Here is a 17,669-nt window from a genome sequence, read left to right on the forward strand (position 1 = left end):
TATATAAAACTCTACATTTATGTTCAGTGCATATTAATTTGTAGGCATACAAATTTACTACGCTTAGTAAACCTGATGAAGTGTTTAACTTTACTGATGAGTGATCTAGAGTCACGTAATGTTTAATGCACAAATCACAAGTGAACAGCACATCTTTTTCAATGCCACTCTACAAAGTCCAGCCCTCTGGACAGACGTCTTAATACAAGTCAAACATCACACTCGAGTAATTCCAAACACTCCAGACAGGAAAGCAATCAGTCATGAACCATGCAGAAGGTTTTGCCTCTCATTGTTTCCTTGTTTTGCTGTGTCTTTTTCTATGTGGTTATTTGGAATCGGATCCAAGGAACATGGACTGGGTAAGTTTATCTTCACAACTTTTAAATATAAAGAAGGTGAAATAAGACTTATCTGATACTTGGGTATCGGATCTGAATGTGTGGCTGTATAGAGACGTGTTTGGTATTTATTACAGAGTGATTTCTTAATTACTTTTCCTTCTTTTCTTTTACAGTTCCAAAGAACTGTATAATGTGGTATTGAAGTCAGCATTCATCTGGAGGGACAGGCATGAGACCACTGAACATGTGACACCAGCAACTAGGACTCACACTCTGAGTTTGTCATCAAGGAATACTATAAAAAGCGCTGTGAAAGAACACGTTTTGGATTCTTTACATCATGTAAAATCACATCAAGTAGCACCTTTAGGCAACCAGAATCTCACCGACAGTGTAACCATTCTTCCAGTCCTTTATAGGAAAGATTTTGAAAAACTTCCGGAGTGGGACTTTGAGGACATTTACATGCGGAATAATGAAGAAAGACATCCGGTAAGACTTAGTTTCATTCAGAGCTTTGAATCTATAGTAAAATAGTAAAGCAGAAAGTGTCTGAATTTTGTATACAGGGCGAGTCAAAAGTCAGTCAGGAAAGCTTTTAGGTGTGAGAATCATCTTTACAGTGTAGCATTCACTGTGCCTGTTTGCTTATCAGGACAGTGCATACAAGAGATTTTATTCTCTTTTTTCTGGTTTCCTGGTGTCATTCATAATGGTAATTTTGCTTTTTATGAATATTTGGGTCTCACTTTTTTTTGACACACCCTGTAAGTAGAGTTTACATCTATATGAGATCATACTTTTTTTTTTTTTAAGGTTTGTTCAAAGTTTCTTCAGAAGTCCGAAGATGAAGAGTTTCAGGCAGCAATTGTCCCAGACATTCAGCTTTGGCTGCACAGGGGTCACCTCAGTATCAGGGAGTGGAATCGACTGTCGCATTTCAACAACCCCTTTGGATTCATGGAATATAAGTATAATGGTGAGTGTGTTGGGAAACCTCCCCTCACCTTTTCACACAATTGTGATCTGTGGAGTCTTACTCTCCTTTACAGTTTCCGTTTGTTAAAGAGGTGGAGTTATTGTGCAAATAGAGTAATCCACTGCTCTAAAATCAGCAGTGGGTGTGGTTTAGCTTCTTTTTTCATCTCTAATGTGCTGCTCATATAAGCTCTGACTGAAAAATGTGGTACTTGACCAATTGTTGTGCTTGTTTTCCTTGAAGATGTAAAATCGGCGGTAGATTTGATCCCAAAACCAAAGTCCACACAGTTGTTACCAGTACCTGAAAGGGCACACGATGGCTGTATTCGCTGTGCTGTGGTGGGCACTGGGGGCATTCTCAGTGGCTCAAGAAAGGGCAAAGAGATTGATTCTCATCATTATGTGTTTCGGTGAGAATACTTTTCTTTTTTATCTTCATGTTGCCTGCAACTAATTTTCCACTTTCCTTCTTGGTTGGTGGTGGTAGTTCCTTTATGAGTGACCTACAGTAGAGGGAAACAAGTATTCAGGCACTTTTTTCCGTTATTTAGTATATTTCCAGCACATATACCCACTTCATATTAACATCTTTTGACATGAAGAAAAAGTAATGATAATAACAACGATAAATGATGAGTAAACGCTGAATTCACAGGGAAAGGAGTACTCAGACACAAATATTAATAACATTAGAACTTTGCTGCAAAGCCATTGTTAGCAGCTTTTAGACATCTATGGTAAGAGGTGATTAGCATTCTGCAGCATTGCAGTTCATTTTTGACCCATTCCGCTTGGCAAACCTTCTTAAATTCCCGAAAGTTACGAGGGTCCCTCTGAATGACTTGCTCTATAAATTTTCAGTCAGCAGATTGGCTAGGCCCCTTCAGGTTTAGTTTTTTTCAGAAACCAGAACTTAGTTGCTTTGGCTGTATGTTTGGGCTTATTTTCTTGATGAAATGTTCATCTTTTCACAGATTTCCCAGATTTTTGGGATGAGATTAAATCCTCTTCTAATGTGTCCTGGTACATCCCTCAATACATGTTTCAACTCTGCGTTTCACTGTAGGTGTGGTGTTCTTGAGGTCATACACACAACCCTCCTACTTCAGACAAGCTGAATTATTGCCAAGGGGGTATTTTTCTTTTATCTGACCAAACTATACTGTGAGCTTTCTTTTTAGCAGAGTTTTGCTTGGAGTGTAGGGACAGAGATCATTGTGCACTTTATTGCTTACTGTTCTCTGAGTAACTGTTTTTCCCTCTGCTTTGAGGTTGTCCTGCAACTGTTTTTCAGTGGCTGCTGGCTTCTGTCTTGGTTTTCTCACCATTGGTCTAAGAGTGTGTTGTGAAATCTTGCGTGGCATAACTATCTGAGGATGATTAGTTTGGGTCCATGAACTTTTCACTTGCACATTACTGAACTACTTGTACTGACAGGGGTGTTAAAGGTCTTTGCTGTGGCTCTGTAGCTTTTTCCAATCGAGTACTGTCAATAATGTTTTCCTGGAGAGATTTATGAAGTTCCTTTACCTCCACCCTGATTGCTACTTGTTGAATGAAATCTTCCCAACCAATGGCAATATCTTTTGCAAAAAGAACTAATGTTATTCATTTATCGTGTCTGAATACAATCTTATCCTATTTTAGTGGTCATTTTGAACACATCTTTGTTTATGGTTATGAATAGATACTTTTTGTTCATATTACATACAAAGTCAAAAGTGAACATGTGCACTGAAAAGATATTAAATACCAAGAACAAATGGTGCCTAAATTGTGACCTTATTCTATGGAATTGAGCTTTTATTGCAACTTACCTACTGATCCTAACAGAATGAATGGAGCTATCACCAAAGGCTTTGAGGAGGATGTTGGAAATAAAACTTCGGTGTATGTGCATACTTCATATGCCTTAGTCCAGTCTGTTTACAATTTGAATCCATATGGTTTCAGGGGCGCTCCAAATGATGAGGTTTGTAAAATTTTTTGTCTGAAAAAAACAGTGTTTGTATTTGACTTATAAATTAAAACATGAAAGTGTGTAAACAAGTTAGCAAAGAGCTTAAACAAATCAGGGATGTTTCCCAAAAATGTCATAGCTTTTGGATAATCTGAACCTTTAGAGAGACTAATGTTTAAACTATACACTCTTCACCAGCTTACAGTCAGCTGTAATAGATTAGTGAGGTACCAGTCTGGTATTGGGATGCTTGATGTACAACCTCATTTACAAAAAAGTTTACAATAATGTAAATAAAAACAATGTGATGACATGCAAATCATGTAAAGCCTATATTTAATAGAAAATAGTACAAAGACAACATATCAAATGTTCAAACTGAGAATGTTTTATTGCTTTTTGAATAATAATATGGCCATTTCGAATGTGATACCAGCAACACATTTAGAAAAGCTGGGACGAATACATGTTTAACGCTGTGTTGCATCGCGTCTTCTTTTTACAACACTCTGTAAGCTTTTGGGAACTTAGAAGACCAAGTGTTGTAGTTCTGAAAGTGAAATTTTTCCCAGTCTTGCTTAATACAGGATTTTAGCTGTTCAACAGTTCAGGGTCTCCTTTGTCATATATTTTGTTTCATGTTGTGGCAAATGTTTTCAGTGGGTGACAGGTCTGGACTGCTGGCAGGACAGTTTAGAAGTGGACTCTTTTACTACAGAGCCATGCTGTTGTAATAAGTGCAGTATGTGGTTTGACATTGCGCTGAATTGTACCCCTGTGTCATCACAGATGCCGGCTTTTGAACTGTGCATTCATAATAAACTGGATGGTTCCTCTCCTGTTTAGCCTGGAGGAGGCTGCATCCATGATTTCATAAAAGGATTTTAAATTTTGATTTGTTGGACCACAGGACACTTTTCCACTTCGCCTCAGTCCATCTTAAATAAGCTCAGGCCAAGAGAAGACAGTGGAGTTTCTGTATCTTATTTATTTATGCTTTCAATTAAATATAGAGTTTAAATGATTTGCCTATCGTTGCATTCTGGTTTTATTTACATTTTGCACAGCATCCCAACTTTTTGGGAAATGTGTTTGAATACATCCTTTTACATATTATTTATGAATGTGATTATGAAAGAAAATGTTAACTAACAAGTGTCCATTTACACCCCAAGGGAATTAAGTATGTGCTCATTCCAGAAGGCTTGAGAGACTTTGAGTGGGTTCAAGGCCTGTTTCAGAAAAACATTGTGAAAAAGGGGGACTTTAAGGGAATTTGGTAAGAACTCAAAGTCACAGAAACTGTACTGTGTGGCTATCAAAGCCTAAGAGTCTAAATGCTTTTGTAAAAGTTTTGAGACCAGTGATATTTAGATGTAAAACATCTCTGCCATTTATTTTTGCTGTTTTCTTGTCTAGGCCATTGAGATTTTATGGTAGACAGATTGACAAAGAGAAATTTTATGTTCTTCATCCAGATTTTCTACGATATATTCGAAACAGGTATGCAGATGAACTTTTTTAGATTTCTTTGTCTGATTTGTCATTTTATAACACAACTTCAGGAGTTATTTGTTTTTGTATTTGTTTCTATGAGCTAAGTGATTATAATAGATCTAATAAATAATTAGATAATAATTGGTGTAGTGTGTTGATTTCAGATTCTTACGGTCCAATAATTTGAATGAGGAATACTGGCATATCTACAGACCCACCAATGGAGCATTTACTCTGTTCTTGGCTCTTCATACCTGTGACATTGTAAGCAAAATTATATGTAAAATTATTATTATTATTATTATTATTATTATTTAAAGTAACTGTCTAGTTATTGATTTTTTTTTCTGAAGCAAAAATGAATGTCAAGCTGCTTTCTATTTTTTTCTGCTTTCTATGACTATTATTTAGGAAATTCTGTCTGCTATTATGTTATTGTTATTATTATTATTATTATTATTATTATTGTTATTATTATTATTATTACTACAACAACACTATTTCAATGTTTTGGGTTTTGGTGTACATAATATAAAATACATTTCCCTCTTTCTCCCAATTTAGGTGAATGTTTATGGATTTATTACTGCAGACTATCATAAGTACTTCAATTACTACTTTGATCAGGGGGTGAAAACCAGCGTTGTTTTCTTTATTAACCATGACTACAACCTAGAGATCCAGACCTGGAAGAAACTGCATGATTCTGGAATCATTCATCTTTATCAAAGAAAGGAGGACCTAAAAGAGACATGACCTGACATACAGTGCTCTGCAAAAGTGACACCACAGCCATTAAGAACAAGTTATTCATTTCAGCATTAGGAAAACACGTTTAACAGAAAATCACACAGAAGCCACAACAATGAATTCATTTCAAGCTTTTCAGTATTTAGTGTGTCCACCTTTATTACAGCCTCCGTTCCTCACTGCAGGCTTTTCTGGGTTCCGTTTTTCAAAGAAATCTGCACAGGTGTTTTTCTACACCTCCAAATTTAGTCTGAGACGTTTTCTTCTTTTCATCCAAGATGTTCCAAACACATTCAGTGATGTTTATTTCAGAACCATCTGTGGATTTTTCCAGATCTGAAGCGAGAGTGGAGCTTGATTTTCTCCTCTCTCCCAAAGATGAAGGCTTTAAGTACTGTTTATCTGATGGTGGTCTATCAAGTCTTACGTTTTCATATCTATCCATGGTTTTATGAACTGCAGTTTTGGACTTACTTTCACTTATTGTCCTGTGATTTATGCTGGTGGATTATCTTACAGCCACTGTCCTCAGAAACAACTACTGAAAAATGAGTAACTTAATGTAATGAATAACTTGCTTAATGTTACGTTAACGTTACGTCAATGGCCAATTTGGCTATAAATAAATGAAGGGTGGTCTCTGACTTTTGCACAGTACTGTACTTATGCCAGATTCTGTAGAAGTTTTTTTTTTAACTGTGTTCAACTCTTAAGAAAACATTCATAGTTATGTTGCAACAGAAAATACATTACAAAATGTGACATTGTGGCCAGGACTTTGTTACTAGTTGTTTATTTTGTGTTATTTATTTTGTCTTATTTGAAAAAGTTCATGCAAAATACTGAGTGATTTTTTTTTTTTTTTTTTTTTTTTTTTTAGGATGTAACAAGTTATGTGCTTTATGTTCGATGTAAAATGTCAGAAACGGCATGTTACACCCAACACTTTTAAGTTATTCTTCTGTTTTAACACTGCAGATTCCCTGCTATTCTTCCTATGACTTGAGACACAAGTCTTACATTGTTTTACATTTTTCACTGTAGTTACTACAGTGTTACTATTGTTACTATTGTTTTACAGGGTACATTTAAACTTTTATGTGCAATTACAAAGGAGTTTAAGGGGTTAAGTCATTCATATTATGATATAATATTTTCTTTTACTTTATATTGTTACTCTTATTTTATTACCTGATGAAACTTCCCCCCATAAATATTTTCCTTTAGGTGTAATAAACAGACTAACATACTTTGTGAGCATTTAGGCCATTCTCCTATGCCAAGCATTTCCATGGCTTTTATGTCCTTAAATCTATTCTCACGACTAATACTATCTTATAGGAAGTAATAGGGTGAGAACTGCTTGTGATGCAGATCACATGGTTTCCATCTGGGCCCAAACAGAGGCTGGATAATCAGTACATTGGGAGCAGTCAGTATATCGTATTACTGATTTTCCAGTGTTTGGTGGTAAGCCTTGTGCTTTTCAGAACCATAAAATGATAAGCTTGGAGGCAAAACTGAGTGTATGGAGTCCATGCAATTAAAATAAAATGAATTGCAGTGGTTTATGGTGAAGTTATGTTCCTTATCTAAAGGTAAATTATATCCTTGAGGGCACCACCTGAGTGACAGTTTAGTACCCTTTTTCTGAGAGTGCATGAAGCAGGAATGCAGAAAGTGTTGTATATAACAAATTATTTGCATTATTATTATTAATTATTAAACATTAATTAATTATTAATGTTTTGCTAATGTTTATTTTATTTCAGTTCAGTTCATTATTCCATCCTATTGGTTTAGCCCTCCTATCGTCCTTGGGGTCAATTTGACCCCATTCAATGTTTATCATTCAAAAAATAGTGGTTAACTTTTCTTCTTTTGCTTCATATTTCATGACTTTTCCTAATTTGATGGGGACAACTGATAAAGCATAAAAGTGTCATGATGATATTTTTTCAATGTGCTGAACACATATTGCACGCATTGGTCGTCCTCAGGGGTCAATTTGACCCCAAGCTGTTCTAGCTGTTAAAACTTGTCTGTCAGTGTGTGTGACCTAACATGACCACACCTGCAGGTGCAGTTGATACATTTGAGTTGATATATTTAATATATATATGAATATATATGAAATATATTGATATATATCATGAAACGTGGCAGGTGTCAGGTCTGTCCGACCCAAAACGATTGTAAGACCAGCATAACCTGTTCAAAATGCAAAAAATATGCAAGGAGCGTGTGCATACCCTCTGCACATCCTGTGTACAGTAGTGCAGACGAACAGCTTTATTGTGGGCATTAAGAACTGTTTCATGTTTTGACTACTATCATATTCACAATGTTTCACAAATGGGTGGATTTTCATGTTGTGTTCATGGTTTGTCTCTAAAGACTAAAAGTTTACTGTGGACATAAAAACCTATTCCATGTTTTCACTAGTATCTGACATGTTCTCATCTATCCATTTTCTGTCTCACAAATGCCCCCCCCCCCCAAAAAAAAACAAACAAACAAACAAACAAAAAATATAACTCTATAACTCTGCCACTGCCCATCCCAAGCCCAGATAACAAAAGAGGAGGGGTGAGCCAGATCTTAAAGTAACTAGACACAAATATATTACAAAAAATAGTAAATAAAAAATATGTAAATAAAAAAATAAGTAAATAAATATGTTTATGAGAGGAAAGGGGGAGTCACCAACATTAATCAACATGGTCATTCTGTGAGAGTCATGAATGTGCTCTCAACCTGAAAGTTTTTCTGATGGTGGCGCTACAGTAAAGGTCCTATCCATCATCACCAAAACAAGACTTGTGGTCATTAATGTTGAGAAGTAAATTTGAGAAGATTTGTATGAAAAGATAAATTAATTCAAGATAAATTCATTCTAATTTAAAGGTTTCGCCTGATGGTGGCGCTAGAGGACAGGTCAACTCACTGATTTTCAAGGGGTTATTTATTCAACAAACAAACAAAGTGCCTGTCACACAAACGTGGTCAACAATATTCTATAAATCATTTTCAGGAGGTAAATATCCCTGGGGTCAGATTGACCCCAAGGACCAAATTTGTTATTATATTTGAGGACGATAGGAGGGTTAGAGTTTCAATAAGTCATATAAACTGGTTAATAGCAGTTTTCTACCAGCAGGTGTCACTCTCACTCCGCAGAGTCCAGCCGCTGGTATTTTGCGTAATGGCCCAGAAAATACTCTTATTATGGTACAGGATATGCATAAACACGTAAATTGCTTTCAACAAATAATTGGGCAAATATCTGTCTAAGCAAATAATAACATACAGTATACAGATGTATACATCGTCAGCTAAACAATATGTCAGTGTCATCTCCCTGTTATTTCTTAAGGAGTCCGACTGGAGATGCTGCCTAGTAAGTTGCGGGGTGTTGCAGGCGTTATTGTTTACCACCCATATTCCACTTGGCCCGCCCGCCTGTGCTGTGATTGGCTTGTAGTTCATACTCGCAATCGGTCCACCAATCACTGCGCTGGAGGACGAGCTTTAACAATCAGTCAATTCATCTATCAATCAACGAATCAATAAAACGGTATTATTCCATATATATTGTATTATTCCAATATAGCATTCCAAAATGTTAAGTATATGAGGAATATATGAAAATACATGATTATTCCTAATCATGCTTCAAATTTAAGTGTTTCTGCTTTCCCTTAGTTAAACGAGTAGTGTTTAAAAATTAATAATAAACTGCCCTAGAAACATAATAACACACTACTTGTCAACATTTGTTCCAAACTATTAGCGTATTTCTCATATTGGCTATAGGTGCATTTACTCAGACTGAAGCTTTTACTTTATTTGACTAAATGTCAGTTTGCAACCCGAAAACATTTTGCTTTCCCCTGAAAAGCAATGTTCAGTTGCATTTTTATTCTTCCATAGCCTGAATTATGATTTTTACTTTTAAGTTAAATTAATAAAATATTTATCAGCTGATGTTGCTGAATGAAACTTATTACCGCAGGCGTTATTTTTTCTCACCACCTGTATTTGGGAAGCCCTCTCCCTGCAGCGCGAGGATTGGTCACTAACATCCCGCGTCATGTCTTGCTAGCCAATCCTCGCTCAGGAGGGAGGGGCTTGTCTGAATACGGGTGGAAAAGAACATAACGCAGAGGCGCGGGTCTCCAGTGACTCTGGAGAAGCTTGGCAGAGAGTCATAAATACTCACAACTCCTGTCGTCTTCCTCGCCTTCTACAGCCGGCAGGGCAGTAATACTGCTAGGACCATTTATTTCCTCCATATATATGTTTTCTGTTGAAACGTGTGGACATTAAGGAGTCTGTCAGCGAGTCCTCCATCAACTTCAGTTCGCATGGTGAGTTCACTCTCTGCTCGAGGCTGCCCTGTGTCCAAGCCGAACACCGTGTGGTGCCATTCAGGCTCGTTTTAAAACTGTTTTGTCATGAAAAGTGTTTTGAAATGGTGACATTTTCACAAACATTCGGGTTATTTTTTCTTTTTATTATCTTCTCTGATGTTAAGGTGACCACAGAGACTGTTCACCATGACCAGGTTCAGGTAGCCTAATGCACGTTATATATACTAATTCATTGAAACGACACCATAGCCAGTGTAGCACGAAACAACCTGCGTCAAACAGTATAAACACAATTCTCAAAGCTAGACTAACAGAAATTCCCTTATGGAAAACAACTGTAGTAATATTACCTGAATTTCTACAGGATTCCTTTAGGAGTTTAGCAAATTCAGGCAAATGTTATAGTTTACTACAGGATGCTGCACAACTATTATACAGTACTATAGCAGTTCACTACTGGAAGGTAATGTGGATGTGAAAATATATTTTCATCACATTCATCACATCTTAGAATTATTATAGAAATGTCTTGAAGCACTGTAGAAATCTTGATTTTTCCTCTTGTGTCATCAAAACAAAAGGTTCTTTACAGCACCCAAAAGTTCTATGGTGCTATATAGAACCAAATTAAAACATAGAGGTGAACCATTGAATCATGCAAAGAGCCTTTTTTGCATTCAACTGCTTCGTGGTTCTGTATACCAGTTGTCTTTGCTAAAGAACCATTGAAGAACCTTTTTGTTGTTGTTGTTGTTGACAGTTCATGTTGTGTAAAAATCTTATAGTTGCTTGTAGTACTACAGATCTTTTTGTGACAGTTTATTTGTGTACAGTTTCTTGCAGGACCCTCACTTCTGCTTTGCAATGGAGGATACTTCATACCATGGATGGAGTTGATGGATGGATTCTCTTACTTGTTTAAACATCTTCAAGGGTTTTGAAAGCCATAAGCACAAGAAGTCTTGTGACTAATACCATACAGCTTGTCTGTGCTGAAGGAATTAACAGGGCCATGTGGGTAAGATGATGTTTGGAAAGGCAGGACTGCAGCATGTTGTGGACAGGAAAAACTTTGAATGTGTGAAGCAGGATCTGTAGCTTGTCTCTCAGAGTTGGACAGGAGCCATGGGCAAAGAGCAGGACCTCCTGCTGGCTGTGAAGAACGGAGACATTCTCTCAGCTCATAAACTCCTCACCAAGATCAAGGCCAACCGAAACAGTAAGTGGATGATCATTGGGAAGCTCTTCCCATATTTCCCTTCCTGAGAGAGAAGTCTCAAACAGTCTTTATCGTGCTGTTTGATTATTGTGATCTGCTCCTTCGTCCGACTGTGAGTAGCATAAAGATCTAAATTGTGATTGTGATCTAAAGCAAAGTCGTCAGTGCAGCGCTGTTTTTAAGTCTTATGTTGTTTCAGTATTTGTTTTAAAGGACCCCATCACAGAAAACTGAATTTTGCTCATTTTTTTGGAAAAATGAAATATATAAACAGTAAAAGTCCATATAGGTCCATGTAGGCTAATTACTTGCTTTGTGATGTCATTAAAACCAACGTGTTTACATATATCTGTCTATTCAGCCTGCAGCAGTTTAGCTCGACCCGTTCATGTGGAAGTTATAAGGAACGTTTCAGCCTGAACTGCTTTTGAAATGAGAAACAATTAGGGTAGCCAGTCAGAACAGAGATGATTTACATATGTCGATCTTAAAGGCGTAGTAACGGCCTGATAAAGGATAAAGAAAAGGTTGGAAACTTGTCATGTAAACATAAGTGATGACTATTTTTGGTACATAAACCCACAAATAATTTATAAATTAACCTCTGGAGAAAAAACTAAATACAATAAACATGGCCTTTAAAGCCAGATTTCCATCTCTTACTCTTTTACTCAGTGTGATCCGTACTTGACAAGCCAAGGAAGCGAGTTTCTTATTAATTCATCACTTGTGGATTGTCTGCATTTAAGACTGGCTGTCATTTTTTTACTCTCATATCAAGATCTTAGGACAGTTATTATTTAGTCAGTGTTACGTTTCCACAGGAGGCACACAGAGACAACTGCTTATTAACTAAAACAGAAATGAAATCAAGACAGACCATTCTAAATTCACATAGACAGTGCAACCCATTTCCTTTGAACATTTCCTCATTTTGCGTTTTTGAAGATTTTCATTGTGTGTTTTTAGGTGTTGACTTTAGACACCATGGACTCAGTAAATGTCTTCTTTAGTTTAAAATGTCCATTAGTGGATTAAGTGAAGATTAAGTGAAGAATTTTTGGTGATTGAACGGGAAAACAGTAGCCAGTGGCAAGGCTTATGTGCACTGCACCTGCTGGGAGATGTTCTCAGAGTAGTGGCTTAGCTCTTGCCCTTTCAGATTGAGGCTGTGCAGACTGGAGGGCAAGTAAGGTCAGAAAGGGGCAGTCTGTCGGTGATCTGTGGTAATTACCCTGTGTGACCAGCTGATGGTTAGACACGGTGCTTTTCATGTTCAGCTTTGGAGGCTTATGTGATTGTGTGGTGTTTATTTCTATTCTTTAAGTCCAAGTAAATGACTGGCAACACTTTGTTTATACATGTGAAAAACCTCTTTAACTCCCTAAAGCCTAAATGATTATAGCTTACATATTAGTGTTGTAGTAGTTAACAAATAATTAATTGTAGGTACTGAATAATAAATAATAATAATACTAAAATAATTCTCAGGATGAATAACTGAATAATAAACCTAGGGTTCACAGGGTTATAATGTAATGAACTAAACATAAGACCTAATTGAACTGTCCCGCTGGGCTAGTCCTGCTTTGAAATTCAAGCTGAGTATGAGTTCATAGTGCTGATTTGGGTGCTGCTGCACGTAGTCTCCATGAATTTTAATATTCAGAAAAGTGTTATTTGGGCATCTGAGACTTCCTTACTGGTGCCTCTCATATGAACCAAAGTGCAAAATTCTCTTTTTGCAGTAGTAATTGTACATGCCTTTCCTAATATTTGTCATTTTGAGAAGCCCTAGATGATAGAGGGATTGCAAAACCAATTTAGGCTCTCAGGGGAAACAGATGCTTCAAGTTATTTCATTTTCCAGTTGAAGGCTTCTCGTTTACAGATTAAGCTGAAATTTCCTTTATTGTAGATTTAAACCTTTTTTTAGTTTAAGGCCTTTTGTTCTTAGTTCTAATACTCTCTATTTGCATGAATGCCTATCTTGACATGACTGATTCATTTTTAGTTCTCAATAAGGGGTATTTTATGTTTAAATAGTCTTCATATTACACCATGAGATCTGCATTTAATGATCACTGGTGTCCTTTAATGTGTAATGGCATCTCAAACCATGCCCTTTGTAGTGTCAATTCAGTCTGCAGTGAGCACCACAATGACATCTGGAAACAAGATAAATCCATTTACAAATCAGGGATAACCCATATGGCAATCTGTCAGATCAACTTACAGGGAAGGGGATTTCAGCACACAATGTATGTGTACCATACCTTAACAATGTCACCAGCCCATTCTAGCTAATCCTTTTTTATTTTGTTTCTTCAGCCAGTGTCTCTCCTAGGCCTTGTCCCTAACAAATCGCAGCAGGCCGGTACTTTACCAGGCTAAAAGGATCAGCAGTTTCTGATACAGTGTTGGATCAAGGCCAGCTCGTCTTCAAGTAGAAAGTACTGCCTACTAGTTAGCGGTGGATATTTTATGCAAGTGGCCACAAACTCTAATCCTGATCCCTTTCTTTCAGAACAGATGGGCAGGCCACAAAGGATTCCACTGTTGTGGAATCTCCTCAGTGAGTGAGGAGAGGTGTAATGCTGTCAGTGGTGGCTAATTCACATGGAACGGTTTCCTTTTGTTTGAGCTAACAGCAGGTAGACAATAAGCAAACAGCGTGTGTCTAGTCAGAAAGCCAGTCTTTGAATGTTAATTGAAATCTGAGGTGATGAAAGGCAGGTTGTTGTCTTAGCCATAATGAGTGTAAAATTTAGCTCTTATCTGAAAGGCATGCATATATTTCCAGTTTGGCCTCATTTCATGTCCCTGGTCTTTACTGAATATATAAACGTTCGTCAGTTGCAGCAAGCTACTGTTTCATCTTGTAGGCTAATTTGACTAGGTGTAAGTCCATAGGCACTCTCTCTCAGCTCAGTGGTGGTATTATAGAGATGTGAGGTTTTATGTATGAATAAGTCCTGGGGGAATAGAGGATAGCAGTGTTGCTGTAATGAATATCTGCATGAAGTTGCTTTTGTAGTTGATCCATTCTCTAGCTTTGATCTTTCCTACCCTTTCAGCTTTATTTTTCGTCTGCTACATTATTGCAAATGATGCAATGAATAAAGAGGCTACTGGCATTTCTGAATCAACACACATTTGGAGTTCTGGAGTGTTTGGCCACTGATTTTGAGTCTTTGGTGTAAATATATATGAGACATATGTAGCCAGGTCACCATATATAGGCCTAAACCTTCTCACAGTAGTCTCCATATACATTTAACAAATATGTGGTTTGAATGAAAATGATCATGTTTTTCAGCCTCTTGTGTTTATTGTGATCCTGTCGTCTCTTGTGTCAAGGAAAATGAATAGATAAATGAATTTGCCCTTAATGTGCAGTAATTCAGACCATGCCTTTAGTATAGTTTTCAGCCACCCTGTCTGAAATATACCCATGCAGGTATTGTTTTGCTTAGAGTGGAAGATTAACACCTGTGTGGAAGTATAAGATTTACAAATAGTGGACGTTATTGCTGTGGTTCCTTTGCTAGAGTCCACAGTCTCAGCTTTTAAAAGCACATCACTTCATTACCTGTGTATTTTTATATTTCTCATCATTCATGATCATCTACTACATCCTTCTCATATTTACAAACAGGGATATCTTTTTGTTCACATTTGCCTGAAAATGGAGTCTGTATTCTTGGTAACTGGAGTCTCTTTGAAGTTATGCCTTATTCAGCAGACTAGACTGGCTTTCAGCACACTTGTTTACTGTTTTCAGAGCCAAAACAACCTTACAAAGGCAGACTGCACTGCCCTGAAAAAGAATACAGAAGTATGAGAGACAGACGACCTTTGGTTGAACTCAGTGTCCACTTTCACTGTAATGATTTAATCTCATCCTAAAAATTGTGAAATGTGGCCACTTGTTCTGTATATATGCACACACAAACTGAATTATAGTAATAATATCATATAATAATATAATAAGACTTTAGTCTGTTTATTGCATAAAACATTCTTTTGATGACAAGCGTTCTGTCTCATGTTATCATCCTTTATCTTCCTAGGCACTGAATCAGCAGACTAGACTGATATATATACAGCAAAGGGTAATGATTCAATTCAAAACGCATGTTTACAAAATGGATATAGAAGGGTTTGTCTATGGCAGAGGGTTATGGGCTAGTTTCATGGAAGCTTTTTGGTGTCAACTCATAACAAGAGTTCTCCTGGGGACAACTTGTTATACTTTGGTGCTGCATAATGGCACTAATGTGGGTAATGTGGACTCTTTTAAATGAGTACAATTGATAACACAGAAAGCAAGCTAACAAATATTTTCCCTTTTTCCCTAAATGCATGTAAATGCATGTGTGTTGCATTCAAATAAAGTCATGCTTATTGTCATCTTCATGTCGTTTACTTGGGTTTCTGGGGGACTTTTCAGTCTGCCAGTCATATTACAAGCAAGGCTTGTTGTCAGTAGAGTGTGTTGATGAGCACACCATCACTCCCTATTTTGAGCCCTATCTTCATGCACCTTCGGAGTGGTTTAGAAATTTTACACTCAGTTTGTTCCCACCCGAATAAGTCTACATTCCCAACCACATTAATCTGGCCCAGCGAGTCTTTTTTCCCTGGAAACTAATGAAGCCTAGTCTTAGACTTCTCGTGGCCAAATCTAATGAAATTAATATTTTATCCAAGACTAGTCTTAACTTCTAGTTAAACACTCCTGTGTTGAAATGAGCATTTTGAAACACAGCTGTCTTTGCTTTCTGCTGTCTTCGCTCTTCTTCTACCAACTTTTCTGTAGGTGTTTGAAATGAAAAAAAAAGTGTTTACGGGAGAATAAAGTCCTGTCTTGGAAAAAAAGATTAGTGTTTCTTTCAGACCTTTCAGCTGCCCACTGTCTGAATTCCCATGATAGGTTGTCTCACTGTAGCATCAGAAAAAAAGGAACCAGCAAAATGAGCACAGGAAAAAAATATACAAGAAACATCAAAGATGTGGAGTAAGCAGGTGGAACTACATGAACTTGCCACCTGGCTGGAAGCTTTAGCAGCTCATCATCTTCACCTTAGCTTCTTCTCCAAGAGAAACTTTTTAAAAATGTTACTCTTTTGTTATTTTAGCATGCCAGTACTTGGCACTTTTGATTTGTGCATCATGCACCACATTCATGTTTATCCTGTGCAGTTAGTTCTTTCTTTCATGCTTCAGAGTTGATTCTAATAGTGTGTTGACTGCATCTACCTCCGTGCACTTACAAGACATAAAGAAAAATAATAAAAAACAATGCTGATTATGTTGACAGTACCAATGTATTCAATTTTTCATCGTACTTTTCCATTGTGCTTTTTTTTCCTACCCCTTTATTGTCTACATCAACATCATAAGGTCAGTTATCAAGCATAGAGTAATAAGTAAAGCAAGAAACGAAGGCGAAAATAAAGCTGTTTTCCACTTAACAAAGGATGTCCAGAGGGTTTGGTCAAGAAAAGAGCCAAGATCCATTGTTGTAGAAAGAGGAAAGAATAATACCCTGCTTCCTGTCTTTGTAGAAGTATCGCCACAATAAGGACACTGCCAGAGCCCATGGGTGTGCACTGCTATGGCTACTAGACCTTTGCACATGACAGACTCCCTCCTTGGTCCTCATTCTGATTATTCTAATCTAATTTGCAGCATTGTCTGCACTTACTGTATTCATTTCACAGTCAAACTACACAAGATTAAACAGAGGCCTATGAGCTGATGCTACTTTGTCAGCTTAGATTCAGTCAAAATGCTTTTATTAGCCTGCACTGTCATCATGTAGTGCTGATTTGATGTAGGCTTAAACAGCTTAAGATAAAATAGTTAACATGGTATTGTGTAAAAATGCTCCAAGACTAGATCAATCCTCCTGCCAGATTAGTTTCTTGAAAAAAGTCCATGTCTCAGAAGAAGAAATCTCCCCGTTTTATTTAAGATGTAGTATGCAAACACTATTAAAGTTTCAAAATGTACAATTCACTCTGCAGCCCATACTGTCATTTAAGTTTCAGAAAACAGCCCATTTTGAGTTCATTGCTTTTGTGATGTCACAAAATTATTACATATATTTGCATGTTCAGCATACAACAATGTCGCCTGTCTGTTCATGTCAAAGTTAGAATTAATGTTGTAGCCCAGGCTCTTTGAATGAGGCACAAAATTCAAGTTTTTTTACATATATCACTCTCAAAGGCACAGTAGCAAAAACAGCCCATTTATTCTAAGGGATAAAGAGAGGTTGGATAATTTAAAAATGAATAGTTTTAGTTTTTAGTTTAGTGTTCTTGGTACATAAACTTATGCAAACATTATAAATGGACCTCAGAGAAAAAAATAAACTACAAAAAGAATGTAGGAATTATATGGGCCCTCTCAAAGCTTTGTTTTAGTATTTTCTAATGATGTGGACTAACTGCCAGTTGGTCATTAAACTCTCTTAGCACCGATCAATTTTGGCTCATCAAGCCAAGTAATTAAATGTTACATCCAAATAACGCTCT

At 36.9% G+C, this 17,669-nt stretch overlaps 2 protein-coding genes across 8 annotated transcripts in view; both read left to right on the plus strand.

Annotated features, from left to right (window-relative positions):
* The first annotated feature begins 51 nt into the window (after positions 1-51).
* Positions 52-6,360, plus strand: LOC108430222 (alpha-N-acetylgalactosaminide alpha-2,6-sialyltransferase 1). Of its 2 annotated transcripts, none has more exons than XR_005131313.1 (9): positions 52-362; positions 518-836; positions 1,161-1,323; positions 1,567-1,735; positions 3,159-3,297; positions 4,461-4,564; positions 4,705-4,788; positions 4,933-5,046; positions 5,347-5,487. XR_005131313.1 is itself a non-coding variant. In XM_017702565.2 (9 exons), the coding sequence occupies exons 1-9, from the start codon at positions 271-273 to the stop codon at positions 5,536-5,538; spliced, it is 1,362 nt and encodes a 453-aa protein (XP_017558054.2). In that variant the 5' UTR covers positions 52-270; the 3' UTR covers positions 5,539-6,360. The 2 variants fall into 2 exon arrangements, 1 of the variants encoding a protein (XP_017558054.2); XM_017702565.2 differs by having other exon boundaries at positions 4,947-5,046; positions 5,347-6,360.
* A 3,335-nt stretch (positions 6,361-9,695) lies between these two features.
* si:ch211-119c20.2 (caskin-2) overlaps positions 9,696-17,669 on the plus strand; it is a 57,559-nt gene continuing 49,585 nt past the window's right edge. For all 6 annotated transcript variants that reach the window (XM_017702502.2, XM_017702511.2, XM_017702519.2 and 3 more), the window contains exons 1-2: positions 9,696-9,902; positions 10,739-11,124. In XM_017702502.2, the coding sequence (XP_017557991.2) occupies positions 11,031-11,124 (94 nt within the window). In that variant the 5' untranslated portion in view covers positions 9,696-9,902; positions 10,739-11,030. The remainder of the gene's footprint in view (positions 9,903-10,738; positions 11,125-17,669) is intronic.

This window comes from Pygocentrus nattereri, chromosome 13 (assembly GCF_015220715.1).
Source record: "Pygocentrus nattereri isolate fPygNat1 chromosome 13, fPygNat1.pri, whole genome shotgun sequence".
In the NCBI taxonomy this organism is placed as follows: domain Eukaryota; kingdom Metazoa; phylum Chordata; class Actinopteri; order Characiformes; family Serrasalmidae; genus Pygocentrus; species Pygocentrus nattereri.

What these genes read in the sequence shown, in the direction of transcription:
- LOC108430222 (XM_017702565.2), top strand. Translation starts at nt 271, where the DNA reads ATGCAGAAGGTTTTGCCTCTCATTGTTTCCTTGTTTTGCTGTGTCTTT. An exon ending in TCTCATCATTATGTGTTTCG is followed by an intron (nt 1,736 to 3,158) that starts GTGAGAATACTT and finishes TGATCCTAACAG; the next exon opens with AATGAATGGAGCTATCACCA. An exon ending in GGGGCGCTCCAAATGATGAG is followed by an intron (nt 3,298 to 4,460) that starts GTTTGTAAAATT and finishes TTACACCCCAAG; the next exon opens with GGAATTAAGTATGTGCTCAT.